This window comes from Aythya fuligula, chromosome 4 (genome assembly GCF_009819795.1).
Source record: "Aythya fuligula isolate bAytFul2 chromosome 4, bAytFul2.pri, whole genome shotgun sequence".
NCBI lineage: Eukaryota > Metazoa > Chordata > Aves > Anseriformes > Anatidae > Aythya > Aythya fuligula.
The window spans coordinates 3,074,145-3,095,069 of NC_045562.1; the positions used below are offsets into that span (position 1 = coordinate 3,074,145).

At 39.2% G+C, this 20,925-nt stretch overlaps 1 protein-coding gene across 38 annotated transcripts in view; it reads right to left on the minus strand.

Moving 5' to 3' along the window:
• Nucleotides 1-20,925, minus strand: part of ANK2 (ankyrin 2) — a 338,359-nt gene that overhangs the window by 116,883 nt on the left and 200,551 nt on the right. For all 38 annotated transcript variants that reach the window (XM_032186273.1, XM_032186279.1, XM_032186281.1 and 35 more), the window contains 2 exons: nt 17,988-18,086; nt 16,577-16,675 (listed from right to left, as the gene is read on the minus strand). In XM_032186273.1, coding sequence (XP_032042164.1) covers nt 16,577-16,675; nt 17,988-18,086 — 198 coding nt within the window. The remainder of the gene's footprint in view (nt 1-16,576; nt 16,676-17,987; nt 18,087-20,925) is intronic.

The following is a 20,925-nucleotide window of genomic DNA, read 5'->3' on the forward strand; positions in this document are numbered from 1 at the left end:
GAGAAAATACTGTAAAAAGAAACAGAATATACCAATAATACTGAAATACAAGTAACTATAACACTAAAAATGTATTGATGTTTTTTTAACTGAAGCATTTTGAGTATGTAGGTAGAACAACTACGTATTTTTAGTATAATATGAGGTTTAATGTCATTTAAACCTACACAACTCTACATGCTTTCACACTCATTTTCTTTTGACATATTTTCTGAAAACAATGGACACACTCATTATTAACATCAGTATTCCTTGCTGATAATGGCTCAGGGACTGTAAAGCTGGCAATAAAGTCTTATGAAAGATGACAGGAAAGCAAACGTTTCTTCCATTTATTACATTAACTTAACCAAAGACGTCATCCCCTGGAGACCATGAAGTCCATATCTCATGGCAAGCTGAGCAGAGATGACAAAGGCTTAACATACTACATACAATTTTGTAATACATACAACATTGCAAATCATCAGACATAAAGGACCTCAACCTTGCAGAATAACAGCCACACTTCTGACCATACACTATGTTTGTCTAGCATTTAGTTATAAACATTCTTTAACATGCCCTGGAATTCTTATATGAATGTGCTCCGAATAATACAGTAATATCAAAAAATTCTTCCACGTTAGTTAAACTTCATGAAAATTCATTAGAAACACAATTTCTTCCCTTTAAAATACTTCCCTTTCTTCTCTTCAAAATACTTTAATGCAAATGATTGTAATTAATTATCTACAAAATCCATATGAAAGGAAGGCATGGAAGTGAGCTATCTGCCTGATAACTTTCTTCTGAAAGTTTTTAAAATTGTTAAAGAGACCTTGGAAAATTCTTCAGTATTCTGCAACCTACCATGTAAGTAAGAGGACATAATCACCTATGTTTGTGCAAATTTTCTTCTGTCCTCGAATGGCACTTTTAGCTAGAATACAACCCATAAACAAGACTTCAAATACATGGTTTTATTTTTTTTTTAATCTTAAATGCTGTCACAATAAATTACAGACTTGTGCATTTATATGAGCAATACAAATTAACGCAAATAGTGTGATAACTAAGAACATTGTTTCAGAGAAGCCAATGTTATTCTTTCTAGCAAACCTGCTATGGAAACATTCCAGTAATTTCCTAATGAAATGAAATCTCGTTTTTCAGTCAGTAGATAATACAGTTGATTGCAGAACTGGTGGATTTACAATCCCATCTACATTACAAAAGTAGAAGATTGCTCAGATCAATTTTATATATGTTGTATATGTGACGTGACATGGATCATATATGTTGCAGCAGGTTTTTTAATACTACTTTGCTTATCAGTCTAGTATTTTCATTAAAAATCTCGGGACATATAGTTAAAGAATTGCACCCTGACAACAGTCAACAGTTTAATGCCAAAATCATGCGGTGTATTTTGAGTGGCTTTGCACACAGGTCTGTCTTTGGCAGGTATTATCCAATACTCTCAGGAATGACTTGAAGGATGGACCCGAGTGTTCATATTACAGCTGCAGACAGCATGAAGAAGGTGTTCTGCAAGCACACAACCCAAGAGGAACATAATTTGAAAGGTTCCTGTTACCTTGGAGAAAAGGGCTGGAAATGTAATTTAGTAAGGACGAATACAAGTTGCAAGGCTTTGGCAGGAATAACAAACTGTGCAAACAGAGAACGATGAGTTAGAGAAGAATACTGCAAAAAAGGACCCCAAGGTCGCAGTGGCTTGCCAGAGAGTCACTGAGCTCATTCTGCTGTAATACAGACAATCATTGCACTGTTGTAAAATTAAAATACATCCCCCTGAGGAAGTTATTTTTCTTTGAGAAAAGGCTGAAGTAATTGGTGTTATTTGGTCTAGAAAAGGAAAACTGAAAGGAAAATGGTAAGTGCTCAAAGAAGGAGGGGAAGATTTGCTCTGCATGCTCATACGTGCTAAAACAAATGGGAAAGTGCACAGCTTACTAAGGTTGCAGCAGAGAACATTCATGTTAGACATCAAGAAAAGCATCTTAACAGTAAGGTCAGCTGCGTTTTGATGGGCAGCTTCCCTCCCCCAGATCCCTGGCAGCAAAAGGGAAGCACGGAGGAGGCAGGAAGGAGGCCCAGAAGCCAGCCTCTTCCTTGTCCAGCCTCGTGGCTGGGAGGCCACCAAGCCTGGCTGCACAGGGGGCTCCTGGCCTCCCTGCACACAGCCCTTTAACAGGGGGGAGAAAACGAGGAGATCTCGCCAGAGTGTAAAATGAAGGGCTGCTGTCGTGCATGTACCGAGGAAGGCACAGAGGACTGCCGAGCTGAGGGCGTGAGCTGGCAGTGGGAACTGGGAACAGATCGGCTCGTTTCTGATTGTGCTAGGGCTGCAGAGCACAGAGAAAGCTGCAGGTAACCAAGCTGCCTCATTGCTTTGGCTTTCCTTCCCACACTGGAAAGAAACACCGTGGCATCCTATTTAGCTAGAACTACCAGTAATTTTCCACGCCCGTGACTGGGATTTTAATATCACAGTATAATGGAGCATTTTTTAACTGGTGATATGCACCATTTGTAACATCCTCCTAATGCTGAAGAACACTGCATGGGTGAACACAAGGAGCACAACCCCGCTAACGTAAACGTGAGGAATATGAGAATTTTCAAGCCAAAGCAAATCAATTTGCTTACAAGCTTTGAGGTTTGTTTTAAATCAACTCAAGTCCCTAGTTCTGCAACAGCACTGGGACAATAAATCCTGGGTTAGGACACCACGAACAATACATATATGACTTCATGATCATTTACAAGCACTAAACACTTTTCCACCCAGTCCCAAGACTGTTCCAGAGACTGCCCAGTAGATCAAGGATATTCTCCTCATACCTGTAACTACAGCAAACGTGGGTAAGGAAGTACTTGCACTCCTAGCCTTTTTTCCTCTTCAGGCTCTATTTATAGTTTAAAATTACCATATATTTTTCCTTAAAAGCTGGCTTATTTTGGAAACTGCTAGAGCTGCTGAGGTTTATTTGCAAAACTAACTACACCAGACATACTGAGAAGCTTCTCCTGGCAAGGTCAAGCCCAATTTTTTCCGCTGGCAGGGTGAAGTTTGCTTTCTCAGTGAAGAACTGGTTTCTGAGATTCTAATTGCAGTGTTCCTGACCTCAGCGCTTCTGGCTGATGGCCAGAGACTCCTATTTTAGGAGATTCCCAGTATTACCACTCTCCTTGGCAGAGCTCTGCCCGGTGGGATTGCCTGTTAGCCCTGCTGGAGCTCTTCCTTCTCACTTGTCTTCTGGACCCCAGGACTTCCACGTCTCCTCCCATCTCTGACAGGCTATGGTGCATCTGTCTGTCTGTCTGCTACACGGCAAGTTTCTTTGTCAGCCAGTCCTGCAGTTAAATGTAAATGCGCACCACAACAGAAGCATATCCTTTCCTCCATTCTATTTACTTCTTGAACCTAAAATCCCCATCCCAGTTTCTCATCTTTTAGCTTCGATGAGCTATATAATGGTACTTGGTTGCTCTGTTCTGCTTTAGAGAGAGCTCAAAGCTCTAGAGCTCAGACCTCTGCAAATTGGAAAAAAAATATACATTTTCCCTAGACTTGTTTCATTACCCAAAGTTTTCTACTGAATCCAAAGCATTCTGGTTAATGATGCTCCATGGATGTATTGCAGAAGAGACTGACCTCTCCCCTCTTGTTTTAGTATATGAAGAGAGACACAGAGGGTTTACTGGGCCTTGAAGAGGAAAAAGTATCCTTATTTCAATAAATACTTCTTCAGTTTGTAATCCCATGTTGTATGAACACATTCTAGAATTGATGTAAAAACACTGACTAGCAGATAAATGTGACAGGGAAAAGGAGAAATGTGCTTTCTTCTGGTATTTCTGAAAGCCCGGCTGTGTACTTATACTGTGACTGGATGTTTAGATGCGGTACATCCTCTGAAAAACAGAAATTAATTTTGTAATGATATATAACATTCATTTTCAAACAATGATTTCATCAGAGTATTTGCAGTGAGGACAGAGTACTCAGATTTCATTATCCTCTAAAATACATACTGCAAGATGTTTGCTGCCATAATATAAAGTTATTATGAGAAATTAATGCTAAATAAGTAGAGTACATTCCATACTCCATTCTTTCTACTACATTCACTGGTTTACTTGCTAATTTGAGAAAATGAGTAGCTCTCAATGATTCTTCAAGCTATTAATGCAAATTGGCGAGTTTTTATATGACTCAGAATTTGTATCGTTAAATTTTGCCCAAGCCCTAATGAAGAACACAGTCTGAAGAAGCAGAGAGATTATTAGAGCATTTAGAAAATCACACAAACAGAGCCATAGCCTGGCTTAGCTGTATTTTAGGGCAGGCTTTCAAGGAATCTCATCCTTTGTGGGCAGTACCAAATGATCAAGAGTACACATGTTCCAAATTGTGTTTAGTAGCCAGTCCTTTTGAATGACTAGCCTACCCATGCTTGTCCCTGAATATGTAGCCTTTAGTGTCTATGTAATATACATGTCATATGGCATATGTATATATATATCTCCATATATACCTATATGCATGCTAATGAGGAAAATAAAGAAAATAAATTTTCTTCCCTTAGTTTGCCTTTTTTAAGATGATATGAGTTAGCAACATGTCTTGTGATGTAATAGGTAATATAAGCCCAAATGAACATACCTATTTTACCTCAAAAGCCTCCAAGAACTGTATTAGAAGATCACCGAGGTTACTGAGGAAGACAAGACAGCTGACATCTAAGGCAATTCTTTACACACAGTAAAATGCTCATTCCTACTTACTCTTCAAGATGTAATTACTAAGCAGAGGGCCAACACAGCAGATTGCCCCACCCAGACCAGTTGCCTCCTCTGCCTCTCCATCCTGCCACATGGGCTTTTGGTTGAGGTCTTCATTATCTTATTTCCCCCGATTTTGCTTCACATCAATGAAATGGAAATCAAGGTCACAGTTTAAAACCAAAGTAGTTAGCATTTTCTTGTAACCTTTACTACAATTCTGCAAGTGTACTTCTCAAGCAACATTGAGAAAAGATCCTGTGCACAACAGACTGCACATATAAAAGCTCGGTTTCCTCTGGGTTACTCTAGAGTTTCCTTCATAGGGCCTGGCACTTGAACTAACCCGAGAAAAGCCTTTGTGCAATTCATTCTACCTTTCTTCCTGTGCCTCCTTCTCTTTCCACTCAGCCAGTCCCACAAAGAAACAGATAGTGGCACAAAGGATGAGATAAGAATGAGACAAGGGTGAGACAAGCTTAGATTACTCATGAAACAGCACACCCAGATAATGAAATGTTCTGATTAATGGTCATAGCATTTTACGCAGTAAGACCATGATCATTGCTCGAGTCTTTAAATTTCAGTAACTTACAGGATTTTTCTACTCTTCAGAATATTGCTTAATAGCTTAAATAAAAATGGCAAGACCTTGACTTTATTCATCTTTATTCAGTGGCATACAACTCATCCCCCTTGTTTCCTCATTCTTCCACAGATAGTAGACTAAACAAGTGACATCTGCATCCCACCTTAGCAGTTAGAAGAAGGTAACTCTACCTTCACTAGCTGCTTCTCTTTCTCTCAGTTTCCAATAATATCCACGGGAGAGGAAATAATCACTCCAGCAAAGGCTGTTCTCCCTTCTCAAGTAGGACAATGATATGCATTGGAAAGGACAAGAAACAAGAAAAAGAAGAGGCAATGGGCACAAACTGGAACACAGGAGGTCCTCTCTGACCATCAGGAAACTTTTTTTTTTTTTCTAAAAGCCTCCTGGACATGGTCCTGGATAGCCTACTCTACATAGCCCTGCCTGAGCCGGTGGTCTAGACCACGTGAATCCTCTTCCAACCTCAGCCATTCTGTGAGTCAGTGAAAAATCCTCTAACAATTCAAGCAATTAATTATTTTAATCCACAAAATATGTGAGTTAAAAATAAATGCAACACTGCAAGCTGAATTTGGTATGCAAACCTTAAATAATACCAAGAAATTGGTAGCAAAAACCTTCATGAAAGAATCAACAATATTGGAATTGTGAGAACTTAGTTGTGCATTATGGCCAGAGCATTATTTCCAACCACTCTAAGAATATACACTCCATAAGAGGATTTTACCTTAGCAGGAGAGATTCTCTACCTAAAAGGGTGAATTAAGGATAGATCAAGGTAACTACTTTAATTTTTAAAAGTCTGTGTTGTTTTTTTTTTGTTAGCTTACATCAGAATCCAGAAGTGTGATATGGCAGTAACTAAATATTAACAGTACAATGATATATGCATGAAAAACTTTCAGAATGATTTTCTCATAGTACGCAATTACACTTAGACTGAGATATTTCAGCAGGCTTTCTCAAGTTGAAAATATCTAAAACTCTTAGAAAACTACATCACTTTTTTTCTCCAGTAAATCTGTAGCACCTACCAAGCCTTCAGATCAATGATACTGATGTGTGACTCGTACTACCTGAGCATTGCTTGCTTTTACCTTTATCATAAGATCTGTTTGTGTAAAATGTCCCGTTGCATGACTCAGATGACGGTTTGATATTTGTCTGTTTGTTCTCCTCAAGTCTCCTAGCATTGAGTTTGATTCTACTCCCACCCCACGGAGAAGCACTGAAGCACTACTGGTGAGAAAATAGGTTATGCCTTTGAGAAGCATAATTCAATTCAAGGTTCCTTCCTTGTCCTGGGAGAAGTAATTTGCTTCAGCTTCACATCTGGTTCAAACCTGAGAGATTCATGAGGAAAATGTGCTCTGTGCACCTCTTGTCCTCCTGTACCTTCTGACTGCACTGCTGTGACTGGTATCTACTTCATGGAGGGAATTTTTATTTTGTCCTGAATCCACCTTACAAGAGAGACAGCCAATAAAAGCATCTTTTGGATACATCAGCAACTAGCTAAATTAAATGCTGTGGGTACGTTATTGATGAAAGGACCTTATGTTTTCGGACAGAGTCAGTGTTTCAAAATGAGCAGGACACAGCACGTTAGTACATATTCAGTTCCTAGGGGTATCTTTTCCTTCATTAACAAAGCTGGTAAGTGCTAGTAAGCAGGGTGATGCACAGATTAGACGTAAGCATTTGCAGTCACAGAACTATTCAGTGTAAAGTGGCACATCTGTAAGGGCATGGGAGGCCACTGGATTCTGACCTTCTGTAGACTAACTCCCTAACAAGTGTTAGCTCATCTTTTCGGTAACAACCCTTGCATTCAATACACACAGCAGATTCGGGGGCCCCTAGGGTCTCACACACTGTAAAACTTCAAGCTGAGAAAAGCACTTAGGAGAAAGGCTGGAATTGCTGGACTTAGAGAGGCTGGTGATTCTGCATTCTGGGGCCAAGCAGTTAAACAAAAGAAATAATGACAGAGCATCTATCTGCTTGACATGACAGACCATAAAACTGATTTGTACTAATTAAATAAATAAAAGGATCTGCAGTGACACAGAAGGATACATAGAAAAAAATAGCACCTCTTCAGCTGTCTCACATTCTCTAGTAATATAAATAGTGTTTTCCACTCTATGCCTACAGCAATGAGATAACTATAAAGCCCACGAATAAAAAAGGTCTGGGTTTATGGTGCTCACCAAGTTGGTTTGTGAGAGATCATGCAGACCCCCAGCTGCAGTGCAGCTTCAGGCAATACTAATGCATCTTCCACCTGTTGCTGTGCAGTTACAAGAACCCCTCTCCTGGGAAGTACATTTTACTGTAAGCCACTTCCTAGCTTATGTGACAAACTTAAAGAGCACAAGCATTCTATTTTAGGGCTTCAAATATCACGATTTTCCCAGCAGGAACAGGAAAGTAACAACAGTCTGAAACACAGCCCGGCAGAAATCAAGATGTTCTGTGCCTTGAAAGTGTCATTTTTACGAAGAGAAAGCCTGTAATAGGAATTGGGCTGATGGGGAATAATGGGAAGAAAATAGATTAGTCATGCACCAGGAAACATAACCTTGGTACTGGGCATGGGTTAGGGACCAGCTTAGCTAGGGCGAAATCTTGTATTTGAATTCTGGGCAGTCGTCCAAAACAGCATTTGGGGTTTGCCTTCTATCTGTGGCAAAGTGAAAGCAATTCTGGAAACATACATATGCAGACATATATTATGTATATGGTTATGGGCTGAAAGGATGACAATATTGCACTAAAATCATAAATAAAATGTTTGTACTTAATGGATTTTGACTCAGTTATATCTAACACTCTCACAAATATAAGGGGATAACAAAGCCAGTTCCTGTTCTTTATTGTCTCAGATTGCGTCATTACAGTTGGGTGAAATGTGGCACGTCGGTCTGGTAAACCCTTACCTTTCCAGCTAATGGGCTCGTTTATACAGGCTCCTAAGGTTCGTGTATTTGAAGAACAAATCTTACAGGACACCTCTCCATCGTATCATTTGTTGAAAAAAAAAAAAAAACACTATTTGTTTAAGTGAAAATCTTAAGTTCTGACCTGCACCACCAATACTAGTTTCTTTTATGGAGCTTAAACCAAATAGATTGCAAATTACCAAAATAGATTAAGAGATGTTGTAAACCTTTTCAGTTTGTTTTCAGACTGTGCTGGCTGAGAAACTTGCATTACAAGATCTTATACCATCTCCCTTTTGATCAATGGAATCTACTAGTTAAAGACTATCAAAGTACAGGGTAGAAATTATGATATTTAAGTAAAACATGTTTTGTCTTAATTTGTTTGTTTGTTTGTTTGTTTTCTAGAGACAAGCTAGCTTTTTACATGGCAGGCTATTCATCTAGTTAGCTGTAGTGACAGTAGTGGACAACAGCACTTATTCCACAAATACGAAACTCGTCAAACTGCACATCTGTAATGTGCATATAGATGTACAAGAATCTCCATTTGCTATTCTCACAATGCAGATTGTGACTTCTAGAAGGAGGACATTATTACATGAGAATGTGCATTTTTACTTATTTATATTATTTACTTATATTATTTACTTTATATTACATTGCTATTTCTTATGTCTATTTAAAAAATCTTGAAAATGTAATTCAAGTAAAGTCTGATGCTGTGATTCCTATTCATGCAGGTTGAAGATAAAAGAGATGAAATCTGCATTATGATATAGCAAAAATGTTGATGTCACATCACCCCCTTATGGCGTTCCTCCTGAGAAGGACCCCGACACAGGTAAGTAGAATAGGAGAGATTAATTTTCCTGCCTCTTCTAGAAGAAGTTGCCTCAAAAACACCACCACTCCAGCTACAATACAAAGATAAAGAGCATCATCTTATGATACAGGGGGCCCTTATCATTTTATGATAAGGGCCTGGACTGCCTTATATTGACCTTATAAATATTAAATCCTCTCACTAATACTGAACAGGCCGTCAGTCTATAGCAGCTGGTTGAGGGGAGAACGTACTCTCCTTTATCAAGCATTTGTAAAACTGCATCTGGGTAACTATGTCCATTTGGGGGCTTACCAGAACAAGGAAAAGATGGACAAATTGGAACAAATACAATGGGGGGGCACTGAGGTAGGTAAAAGGGGTTGAAGCCTGAGACATGAAAGGACACTGAGAGAACTGGGGTTTTGTGAAAGGATGAGAGGCAAAAGATCCAAGATGAAGCAAGAAAAAAATCAAACAGATAAAAAGAAACAATTCCTCACAGGGTGGGTGGTCAAACGCTGGAACAGGTTGTGCAGAGAGGGTGAGGAACCTGTCCTTGTAGATACCAAAAAATGGACAGGGCACAGTTCTAAACAAACCAGCTAACCTCATCCTTGGGTGTAATTTCAAAGCTGGCCACGCTTTCAGCCCAGGTCGGCAGGGGAAGGGTTGGACCAGAAGGTCTCCAAAGTGACTTCCACCCTACTTTAATCTATGATCCCATATATATTAGCATTGCTCTATAGGCATTCATTCAACCAAAGGCTAAATACTGTGTTATTGTACGCCTGATAATTATTCGTTGTGAATTTGGAGACAAAGTCTCAGGTGCGGTTCTGAGATTCTTCTAAGATCTCTACTAAACCTCTCTGTAATAGTTGGGGATCGCCCTTGGCCTATTTTAAGCTGTAAACCTCACCCTGGCAAGTTCAGTTGTTTTGGGGCTGCAACTGGGATCCCACAGATGCATATTAAACTGGCTCAGTACCCTCCTTGTTCTTCAAGAGCTCCTGGTCCTCGGAGCAGCTATCGAAAGCCAACCAGCCCTGTATTTCTAGATCACCACGCTCCTTCTGCTCTGGGCGACATCATAAACTGGGCACCCTCCTAGGCTTGTTTTTCCTTTAACAATATGAATTATTAGGGAAATGATGAAGTCCCATATTAATACTCTGATACCAACAATCATTATCTTATGTCTACTCTCTGTTATCCTGTAATTCCCTGCAAATCTGTAAGCACCACTGCTGTCTCGCAACCACAGGCATACTGCTCAAATACACCTCACTAGCTGCCTGAAATCATACCTCACGAAAAGAATAACTGTTGGTTGTCAGTAAGTGATGATCACTGTAAGAGACAGGCAGCTGAAAGCTGGACTAGCTTAGGGGAGGATGAATAACTGAATCTGTTCCTTCATTGTTCTTAACGTATTGCTTTTGTTTACGTCTCTCAAAATCCTTATAATCCTCCAGAAGGCAGTTCTTATTATTTTTTCCAGGGAAGACATAATGGACCTGATCCTTTATTACATTAGTAATGATGAACTGCAACTAAAGTACTCTCCTTGATATACACCAGCTAAGAATCTGTCTCTCTGAATATACCAATAGAAAACAGAATGCCCTGTTGGTGGGATTAACATTTTTTGTCATAATAGGTTACCAAATACTCTGCAAAATACAGTCCATTCTGATGGTAAGATTATCTTTACGAACTAGAGGGAGAGCAATCCCTGGTAAAGCAAATCCTGGGGCATCCCGGTAGAGACAAGCAGATCACTTCTCTGACAATCATCTAAATCCTGCCTTCACTGGTAACACTGAATATGGACATTCAACGAGCTCTCTTATCGCTCATTTTTGGGAAAGCATATTAAGGGTGGAAATTCTGTGCTATTCTATGGATTGCTTTAATCCAACAAATAGTCTGGATAAGAATACTCCAGCGGTCATCTCCTGTGTTTTGAAACAGGGAACTGGCAATGGTAATGGGGACAAATTTAAGCACAAAATATTTCTTGGCTAATGTGTTTGCAACGAGCTTAGAGAAGGATATAGAGGAAAGGAAACCAGAGGGCTTTTAAATAACAAGATCAGCTTGGGGGAGGACTGATTTATCTAATCCTTGCCTTCTGTATCTGGGTCACTTTAAATAATCTGATGATTAAAAGGTAGGCTCCTCCTTTTGCCAGGGCCCCTAATTGAAGCAGTGGTCAAAGCACACCCTTAGCAGCTAATGGGGAACACACTTTCTTCTAAGGTCAAGTGCAGAAGTTTTAAAATCGATGGGAAGTGTTTCTTAGATGACTGCAGGATATGATAGCTCCCTTACAGTTACTGAACAGGAGTGAATCCTATTTCCTTTTGTTGCCTTTTACTTTTCAGCTCTTTGTACCTCAATCACTTGACATTTGTTCAATCACTCCATATTATGAGGTGCGACTCTTCTATTAGACTAACCTTTTTGACCTTGCCTGTAACAGAGAAGGTTGGGATAGATCCATTCCACACGATATGTGTGGTCAGAATAGCTCAGCATTACTGCTGCAGGGAACAAGCCTAGAGGTAGACTCGGTTATTAAGATTATTGCAGTAGGGACATCATCACTCTTGGGAGACTGATATTCCAGTTCTCAGGAATCTCTGATGCCTATACGTAAATCAGATGAGACAGTTTGGCTTTAAGAGAAACTAACAAAGAAATACTAATTCATCAAACGGAAGGGTTGGACTGACTAAATTTGGTGACACTTCTTCCACCTGGAAAAAAAGACCAAGAACTGACATAAGAATTCATATTATGTTGCAAAAGTAGACGTTCACTGAGAGGGGAATTATGGAGAGGGATTGCTGTTGTAATGCACAGGCAGAACTGCTAACAGGTTGTTTGGGGTAAAGAAATTATCTGGCTGTGAAAGGAGGAGACCACTGGGCTGGACAACAGAGAATGTGTGTGGTCAGATCTCTACATGGCCAAAACTCATGGTCAAATCAAAAAGAGAAATTGCAGAGACTGATTTCTGACTTGATGAAGATCTGCTTCATCTAGATCTGCTCACTGAACCATGAGCAGAGTCAACCAAGTGGATGTCTTACAGATATTCATTAAAGATATTTTTTCAAGAAATATTTGTAGCAAAAGGCAGCTAACTGAGCCAAACAATTGTGCACTGGTCAAGTTCTATGTAGAGGTCTGCTGAAAAGGACCAGTAACTTCTACACTTCTTCAGCCATTTCTGGGTTTGCCCTCGTTTCAGCATTTGTCTGAAACATACTCAGGGAAGATGTCAGCTCTCAAATGATATGCACACAGGTGAAAGTGGAGTCATTCAATTAGTAATCACTGTGCAATTAGGCTTTGTATCAAAATAGAAATTACTTTTCTAAAAATAGGTGGTGATGACGTATTAGCTCAAAAGGAACAGATTTCTAAAAAGATAGGAAGAGGAACAAAATAACAGCTCTGAAGGCCAACAGAAAACTGAAGGGCAAAGCAAAGTAAAATAACAAAAAACAAAATCCATAAAATCGAAGTCCTGAATGTTTAACAGCCTCAAATAGCACAGATGGGGTTTGTAATCTCAGTGGTTGCAATGTTTTTAATAGCCTTTTCTGAGATAATTCTGTTATTTCTTTGTTGCAAGGAACAGGGAAATCAGTGTGGCGTTTCAGATGTCACTTGTGGTAAGTTTTGATAAAGGCCAGTGTTTTTATGTAATTTAACTGCAAAAAGAAAAAGAAAATGGCAAGCTAAAGAAACTAGTGTTTAGAATGCTCACTTATCCATCAGTTTATAATCAGAGAATAAATTTTATCACTATGGCAAATTCTCATCCCTGGAAATGGGAATGACCTTGACAGATACCAAGTTCCTTAAAGAGGAAGTTATGAAGCAATCTGAGTATCTTCACCGGCATTAAATCACTACTACCAAATGGCATTTAGCAGGGGTCTAAAAAAAATAAAGTGTGAAATAACAGAGATACTAAGGAGAGGATGTAATACACCCTCAATACCAACAACTGTTCCTAAAAGATTTGAGTGACAATATAGCATCTATTTTTAAAAATGGAATTGAGATAAAATCTAGGAAAGAGAAACTGAGCATTTCAGTCATAATTTCTCTTTTTTTTTTTTTAATTAATTTTTGCCTTTAACTTGTATTTTTGCTCATTTCAGAATTTCTGTATTAAGCCTGGTAAGATTAATTTTATCTCTTATTCTTTTTATCAATGCCATATTGCTTGACAAAAAATAAAAATGGTATTTGAATATTCACATTCTCTTCAGGCATTCTCTTCTCCTTTTTCTGTATAACTGCATGTTTATCTTTTTCAACCAGCTGTAGTTACATACTCTTGACTCTCATCATAAATCAAACATCCATTCTTCATTAACACTGAAGTCTGTTTTTCTTTTTTTTTTTTTTAAACGTATTTATTGCCTATGATGAATGTGATTCTTGAGCATGTAAATCCAATCTTGAGTAGAAAGGCAGCATTCATTATCCTCATAGAGCATAAAGACAGAGAAATAACTTTTAAATCTAATCTTCCACAGGAAGTCTCTGGCAAATCAGTATCAGAACCAAATTCCTAAAAGTCTCCTCAGAGCCCTGAATAAAAACAGGCATCCTTTCCACCCATCCTATAGGCAACATCTTTTCATTCGTATTGCAGTTTTTAGCTACCTAGGAACACACGCGTGAAAGGACAGACACACAAATACTACTCAAAATGCTGAATACCATCAAGAGATATTACCCAAGTGCATCCATCCAACATTTACCAAGAAGACAGATCTAGGTAGGTCATTCACCTCTTTCTCTGTGTGCAACTACCAGAGATGGTAAAGCTCTACCAGGACTCAGATTTACTGTGGTGGGCAAAAAAAACATGTTACGTAAAGCTGAATGACTCGCTTTAAATGCTATGACTCTTTATTTACAAATTATAATCATTTTATAAACACTAATCAAAGTCCTTCACTTCATCTTTGTTCATTAATGCCAAGTCTACATTTGCCTTTTGGGGTTTTCCTTAGGAGTGCATTCTTTTACATCTAAAAATGTCTCCACTTGCAAACGCTTTGTGGAGTATCTTCCTAATATTGCATCCCTCCCCCATTATTCTGAAAACTAACTCCTGACAGATAGATACAGATTTCAGTAGGCAGGAAACAAGTGTTTATGCCAGGTTGCCGACTGCCATCTTCTAAATGTCTGTTGTTATCTGTTGAATCGATCCCGCTTGGATGGTAACTGAAGTAGCAAATGCCTGTTAACAGGTCTGCACACATTACACAGAACATTCACTGCTAACAATAAATGTGTTTAAAAACTAGAATAGCATATAGAATAATATCTGTGAAATTAATTTCCAATTCTGTCAGAATGTGTTTTTCACATCTAGGAAATTTTATTTCTTTTTCAAGCATAAAGAAAAGTGTTTATGAGGGGTGATGCTTCATGAAAGTATCATTTTTACCATTACTTCTCTCACTATGCTCAAAATCCTAATATTAAATATATCGGTTAATCTTCTTATACAATGAGAAGGGTAGAAAATTAATGCAGAAATCATTCAATAAGTTCATTAAGAAAGTAGATTCCTAATTTTTTTAGCAATGGAATTACAGCATTCCTTATCTTTAATGTAAGTAGAGGATGGAGAGTAATTGACCAACAGTTGTCCCGAGAGAGCTCTTTAACAGCAGTTTTGGGGCAAAAAGCAAAATTAAGAATAAGAAGTCAAAGAGTCTTGGACTGGAGGCATCTTAGAGATCTTTTCAATTTCTTTCTATCGTTATAAAATATAAAGAAAGTACAGACAGACCTGTTTGTTTTATAGTGCTATTGGTTCATCTCTTGGCCTCCATTTACTTTATACCATCCATCTTATGATGACATCAAACAGAAAACAGAAAAAAGAAAAAAGCAGGTTCGCAGGTCTGGGCCAGCAAGATGTGAAGGTGGTCAGACTTAGGATGGACTCTGACAAATCAAATCCTTTCACAAACCTGGCTGTGTTCCTATTGATAAGAGAATGCTCTACAGAACAGGACTGAGAAAAGCGTCTCACACAGGCCCAGCCTCCTCAATTTCTTTTCAACCAAGGTAGTTTCAAGCTACAGCATTTAATCACATCGCTCTCCTGTTCTGCTCATGTATCTCAGAAAGATTAAGCTAAGGGTCATTATTTTGCCTATAGACAGTAAGTGCTAGGAAAATTCAATTTGAAATTAATCTACCCCTGAAGCGTGACTTGTTTTCCTCCTTGTCATAGCTTACACCATTACTGCAAAAATGGTATTTGCAATCATTGAATGACGCACTTGAACTCAACTGGAACACTGTTAGCTCAATGATTTATTTCTGGGAATGTCACAAGCAGACAAGATGAGTTAGAAAGATGTTGCTGGGATAAAGATGGCAGTTTCTATATCATATAGTCCTCATCTGTACCATACATCCTGTTCTCTATAGCTACAGACAGTTGCCATAGTTAAGAAAGAAGAATTTACAAACATTAACCAAACAATTTATTGATAAATTGTTCCTAATCCTCAACAGAGGAAACAGCGTGCATCTTAAATATGCATAAGGATAACTTGGCCAACTGCTCCGTAGTGATAATAGTGTGTCTGTCTGAGGGCTGAGGATATGGGAACAGTTAGCTCAGAAAACAAACCATCATCTAGCTACTCTGCAGTGTGCTGTTCACCGCAAATCGCGCACATGTTGTTTACAGCTCTGAAATCACAGCAGGGAGGCAGCTGCCGCTACAGCCTTGCCCAAACTGGAGAGAGAACTGGCCATCAGTCAGTCTCGGCAACATCACCACCTTCTCGGGTACGTTTTGGAAGAATAGACAGGCTTCATGTCAGTGGAAATAACAGAGATCTTTTGGTTGGTTTGCCCACCAGGACAAGGTGGATTTCCCAAATTCAAATGTACATTTCAAACTTTTGAAATAGATTCTATCTGATCCCAGAAAGAATGAGTCCAGAAGCCTGAGTAAGTTATCTGCAAATGTCTAGCCCACAAATAACCATGTAAAACAATTTTATAAATCAAGTCTGAGAATTTATGTTCCTCACTATGGCACACCAAATATAAGGAAAACATATGATATAATATGTCTACACTTTGCAGGATTTCTGAAACAAACAATGTATTGTTAAGAGATTTCAATCAACAAAAATATGAGTTTATACATCACACAGTGAGCACATACCTTCATTTTGTTATTTACTTTTATTTTACTTACTGAGCAGTGAACACCGGGTCAGGTGTGGCATCAAAAGAGTTTGGAATCACCGCCTAGCACCTCGGATCTACTTCATTACATTTCACCAAATAACTTTTAGAAGACAAAGGAAAACAGCATCATACCTGAGACTGTGCATTAATATTGGCTCCTTCCTTAACCAGAACTTTGACAACTTCAGCTTGTCCTGCTAAGGATGCAATGTGTAGGGCTGTATTCCCTTTCTGTTATAAAGAGGGAAAAAGCAAAAGACATTACCTTCTTTAGGAATCATTTTAACCAGCGGTTCTTTCATAATATCCAGCATGCAGGCCTTAAATTTTTAAGTACAGTTTTACCTTACATTTTCATGATATTCCATAACCATCAAAGGGATAGAACTGGTAGCAGCAACCATGAAGATTTCTTTGGTGGTTGTTCAACACTTACATCCCAACATAACTTTTGAGTGAAATTACAGAATTTGATTTGGGTTTGGAACAAACTTCTAGATAAGGTATAATACGGGCTAACAGGTTTTTTTAATTCAGTTCTAGAGATCATGCCCTGTAGAATGCAGCTGAAAGGAGTCTAGGAATCCTAAAGTTCAAGCAGTGAATCACGTGTAAAATGCGATTTCCTAGTACAAGGCCCAAAAGGAGGATATAACTTAAGTGACAGAAACCAATCTTTTAGAAGTGGAAGATAACCCTTTTGTTTTTCCCCGTTCTCTAATCTGCATAAAATTAAAATGTGTATTCTTGAAAGTTGTTCACTTCAAGTTGAGACGAAGTGCATAATAAAAAACATCTCTCGAAAACAGCAGCAGCATGGTAGACAGCTGCTTCTGTACGAGTCTTGTATTTTTTCCAGGCCAATCTCCCATCCCCAGCTTTTTAAATTACTTTATTAAACAATCAAGACCAGGTGCCTAAGGCTCATAAAAGAAAAGCAAAACCCCAAAGTCCCATCTGGAAGCTGGCAGTTCTATCAGCAGCTTCACTGAGGGGTGACTTAAAGATGTTTTTGAAGGAAGGAGGGAACTTCTGTTTTTCTTTCAGTGACAGAAATGAGAAGTTCAGCAAGAAGCACTTTGAGCTGATGACCAAGTGCCAACCTTGATGTACATCAGCAATCATGAAAAAAGAATCCCACAGGGACACAGTGGCAGTAACTTAATGCAAAGACTGGGCATATATCTCTGGATAAGATATATTCATTTATCAATTTTCACAGATTTGAAAAAATCTACTGTTTTAAGCTATATTCACTCAATTGTCATTGGAAATAATAAATTTGGCATCACTTTTTTTTTTTTTTTTTTTTTAAATTCTTCCCCTGCAAACAGATTGTGTAAGTAATCTTCCCCTTTTCAATTGGAACTGACGAGCATCAGCCAATAACATTGACATAGACCATAATGGAAACAGCACTGTAAATATCAATGAAGTATTTATACCATCATCTTATTTTGTACTTTAATAACTTTTTCTAAATTTCTCCCTTGTATCTGAGTTACTCGTTTTGTAAATAAACGTACAGACGTGTGTCAATTACCTTAGTGGCAGAATCCACAGCCGACCCTCTTTCCAATAATTCTTGTACCAGTCCCACATGGCCTTCTTTAGCTGCCAGGTGCAGAGCATTGAGTCCATTCTGTAAGCACAAGGGCCATATCAGTTACAAATATCAGTTCTGAAGATACACGTTCCTACCTTACCCTGGTATAAGACGAAGATTAGTAGCTGGAATACTGTTACATCTGCTAGCTGACTGTCTACATAAGTCAGATATTTTGGACTTGGCCAGTTAAGCCAAGGCGCTGTGTGACAAAGCTTCTCATAGCAACAGACATCAAAACAAACCATGTTTTCAGCCAGCAAATTCTCCTAAGAGATTCCTTCCTCCCTTATAGTTCCACATTTCCCTGGACCACTACACCTTGGGAGCCCATTATTTCCAAATTTGAGTGCACATCTAGCTTATACTTACTGTAATTTGATCTGTCCCTACTGAGGCATTACCATCAGTGAGAAATCACTAGACTTAGACAAATTTACACAGGATGTGTCTATTGAATTACGATACTTCCAGGCTGAGGTAGCTGTCCTGAACCCTGGACTCTCCCCCCTTTTTCTCTGGAATAACTGGTATCAGTCAGAAGACCACTCTCACAAGTAGATCAAAACAGGATTATATGTGACTTGCAAGGTGTACCGGTCTTTGACTTGGTACATCTGCTGGTTTCTGATGAGCAGGTCTTCACTAAACTTGGTGGATTTGTAACCTCATTCAAAAAGAACAAGAAAATGATTGAAAGGAGCACTAGGATTTTCAGGGGAAAAAAAAATCTAATAAAATTAACACTTAAATCCCTCTCATATTAAATAGGATACTTTATCTCCTATAAATTCCAGCTACGGAAACTGTATCTTCCTCTTCCTATTATCCCTATTCCACCCACGGGAAATATAAAATGGCAGTCTATTGTAACAGAACAGCCAGCCTATTTTTCACAATCCTGTGTTATTTCTCACAGTACATCAGGCAGGTGACAGCACCAGACACTGCCGTTGCCCTCAAGCCCTCTGCTGTTTTCCACATTGCAAGCATCACAAGTGGCACTCAGGTACCTGCGTAACTCGCAGCACGTTGAGCGCTCTGTAGCTTTTATCACTTGTCTCGCAGTAGTTGGTAGTCACTTAAATTATGAAACCAACAAGCAGCTTTCTACTCTTTTATTTGCCCATCCTCAGAGGCAGCTTGAGCTCGTAATTCCTGGTGGGATTTTAAAGCACTTAGCACTTCACAGGAGGCATTTAATGGGAGTGGGTCCAATGGCTGCCGACACTCCAGTCCAGATGCGTTTCTGAAGTAAATCCATTTAATTCTACATTCATGCAACACCAACAGATTTTGTGGTCAAATTCAGAAGTGCAGCTGTGAGGAAAGCCAAGGAACTGAAGGAAGGCTACATTCACAAGCTGCCAAAAGGCAAAGAATACCCTCATGCAGCCTGGTAGCTCGGAAATGTTACTGGGAAATGTGGTTTCAAATCCCATTATGCGGGTGAAGCAGCAGTAACCAGATCCTTCTTACTCCACAGGAACAACCCTACCACAGCACTGCAGAGTCCAAGGCTGGCAACAGGGCCATGCCTGGGATCAGGAATATAATTTAAGTCAAAATTTATGTGGTGAGGTTGACCATAACCATCAGGATGACTAGGACTGTACATGTCAGTGATTTATTTTTTGCAAGCTGCAAACATTTCAGGCAGCTCTGATCTTCCTTGTTTTTAATCTCAGCTGAGTATAAAATAACCACAACTACTACCTACAACAGTTGTAAGTTTTGAAGTAGTATTTGGTGAGGAAACACACAGTGTCCTTCTCATTGCTTGAAAACAAAGACCTGTTCTCATATCAAATCTAGTAAATTAGTCCTCAACACTTTCTATGCGAGTATGAACAGCAACTTTGACTCCATCCAGTTGGACACAGCTGATGTATGTCTGAGGTCTGTATCACCCTTTTTTCACTCCGTGCAGGCAGACTGAACTCCACAAATGACAGCACAGAAACCGAAACGCTGCATGGCCTACACAAGCTATGTGCACTCACACGCCTCTGGCTGCAGGAAGTTCAGCACGAGCTGCTGCCTTGCACTCACACCAACAGACTGTGGAGAAAGGAAAGCTCGTCCTGGTGCTAAATTAGAAGCAAACCCTTAAAATATTGTTATTTGTACCTGAGAGAGATAGCTAACGCCACCACATTAAGTAACTGAAAGCTAATGCTGCTGAACAGATTAAGTTTCTTTGCAATATTACTTATTTATCGTATTTATTAAAACATAAGCAACATGAATACAGTGAGGTCTAGTAAAAAGGCTACAGAAACAAACTCCAGCACAAACAGTTCCTACGGTACGCATTCCGATTCTGTAATTACTTAAGCCAAGCAGCAGCAGAAGCAAGCATTGCACTTTGAATGTTAAGGGCCCGCACGACTGAAGCCTTAAAGCAAGCTTTGTTCCTCCGTAATCAGCACCAATGCTGTAATTATGTCCCGGCCCACGAGGCTGATCCCTGCTACTTATGATGATGGAAGCTCAGATTTAATCAATGCAACTCCTCCGTTCCTGTCAGCCACATTCTTGTACTGCAGAAAAACAAAGGTTTCTGACACTTCCCTTTTCTCTCCTGTGCCTACCAAAACGTTGTGGGTGGGGGAGAGATGAAGTTAGTCGTCTGCTAAGCACAACCATACCGCATTTGGGCTGCTCCTCCCAGCAGAGCAGACATATACCATAACTACCTTTTCTTTCCAGAGGCTCATTTGTAATTCTGACTCCCATAAAAGAACATAATACTCAACCTCACCAGCTTGGCTGTTCAAGTGCTTCCCTGCAGAGCCTGATTCCCTCAGTCCTTTTTCTCCTCTGCCACCGAGCTAGAGGTTTTGGCATTCTGCATCCCACGGAGTGCTATGAG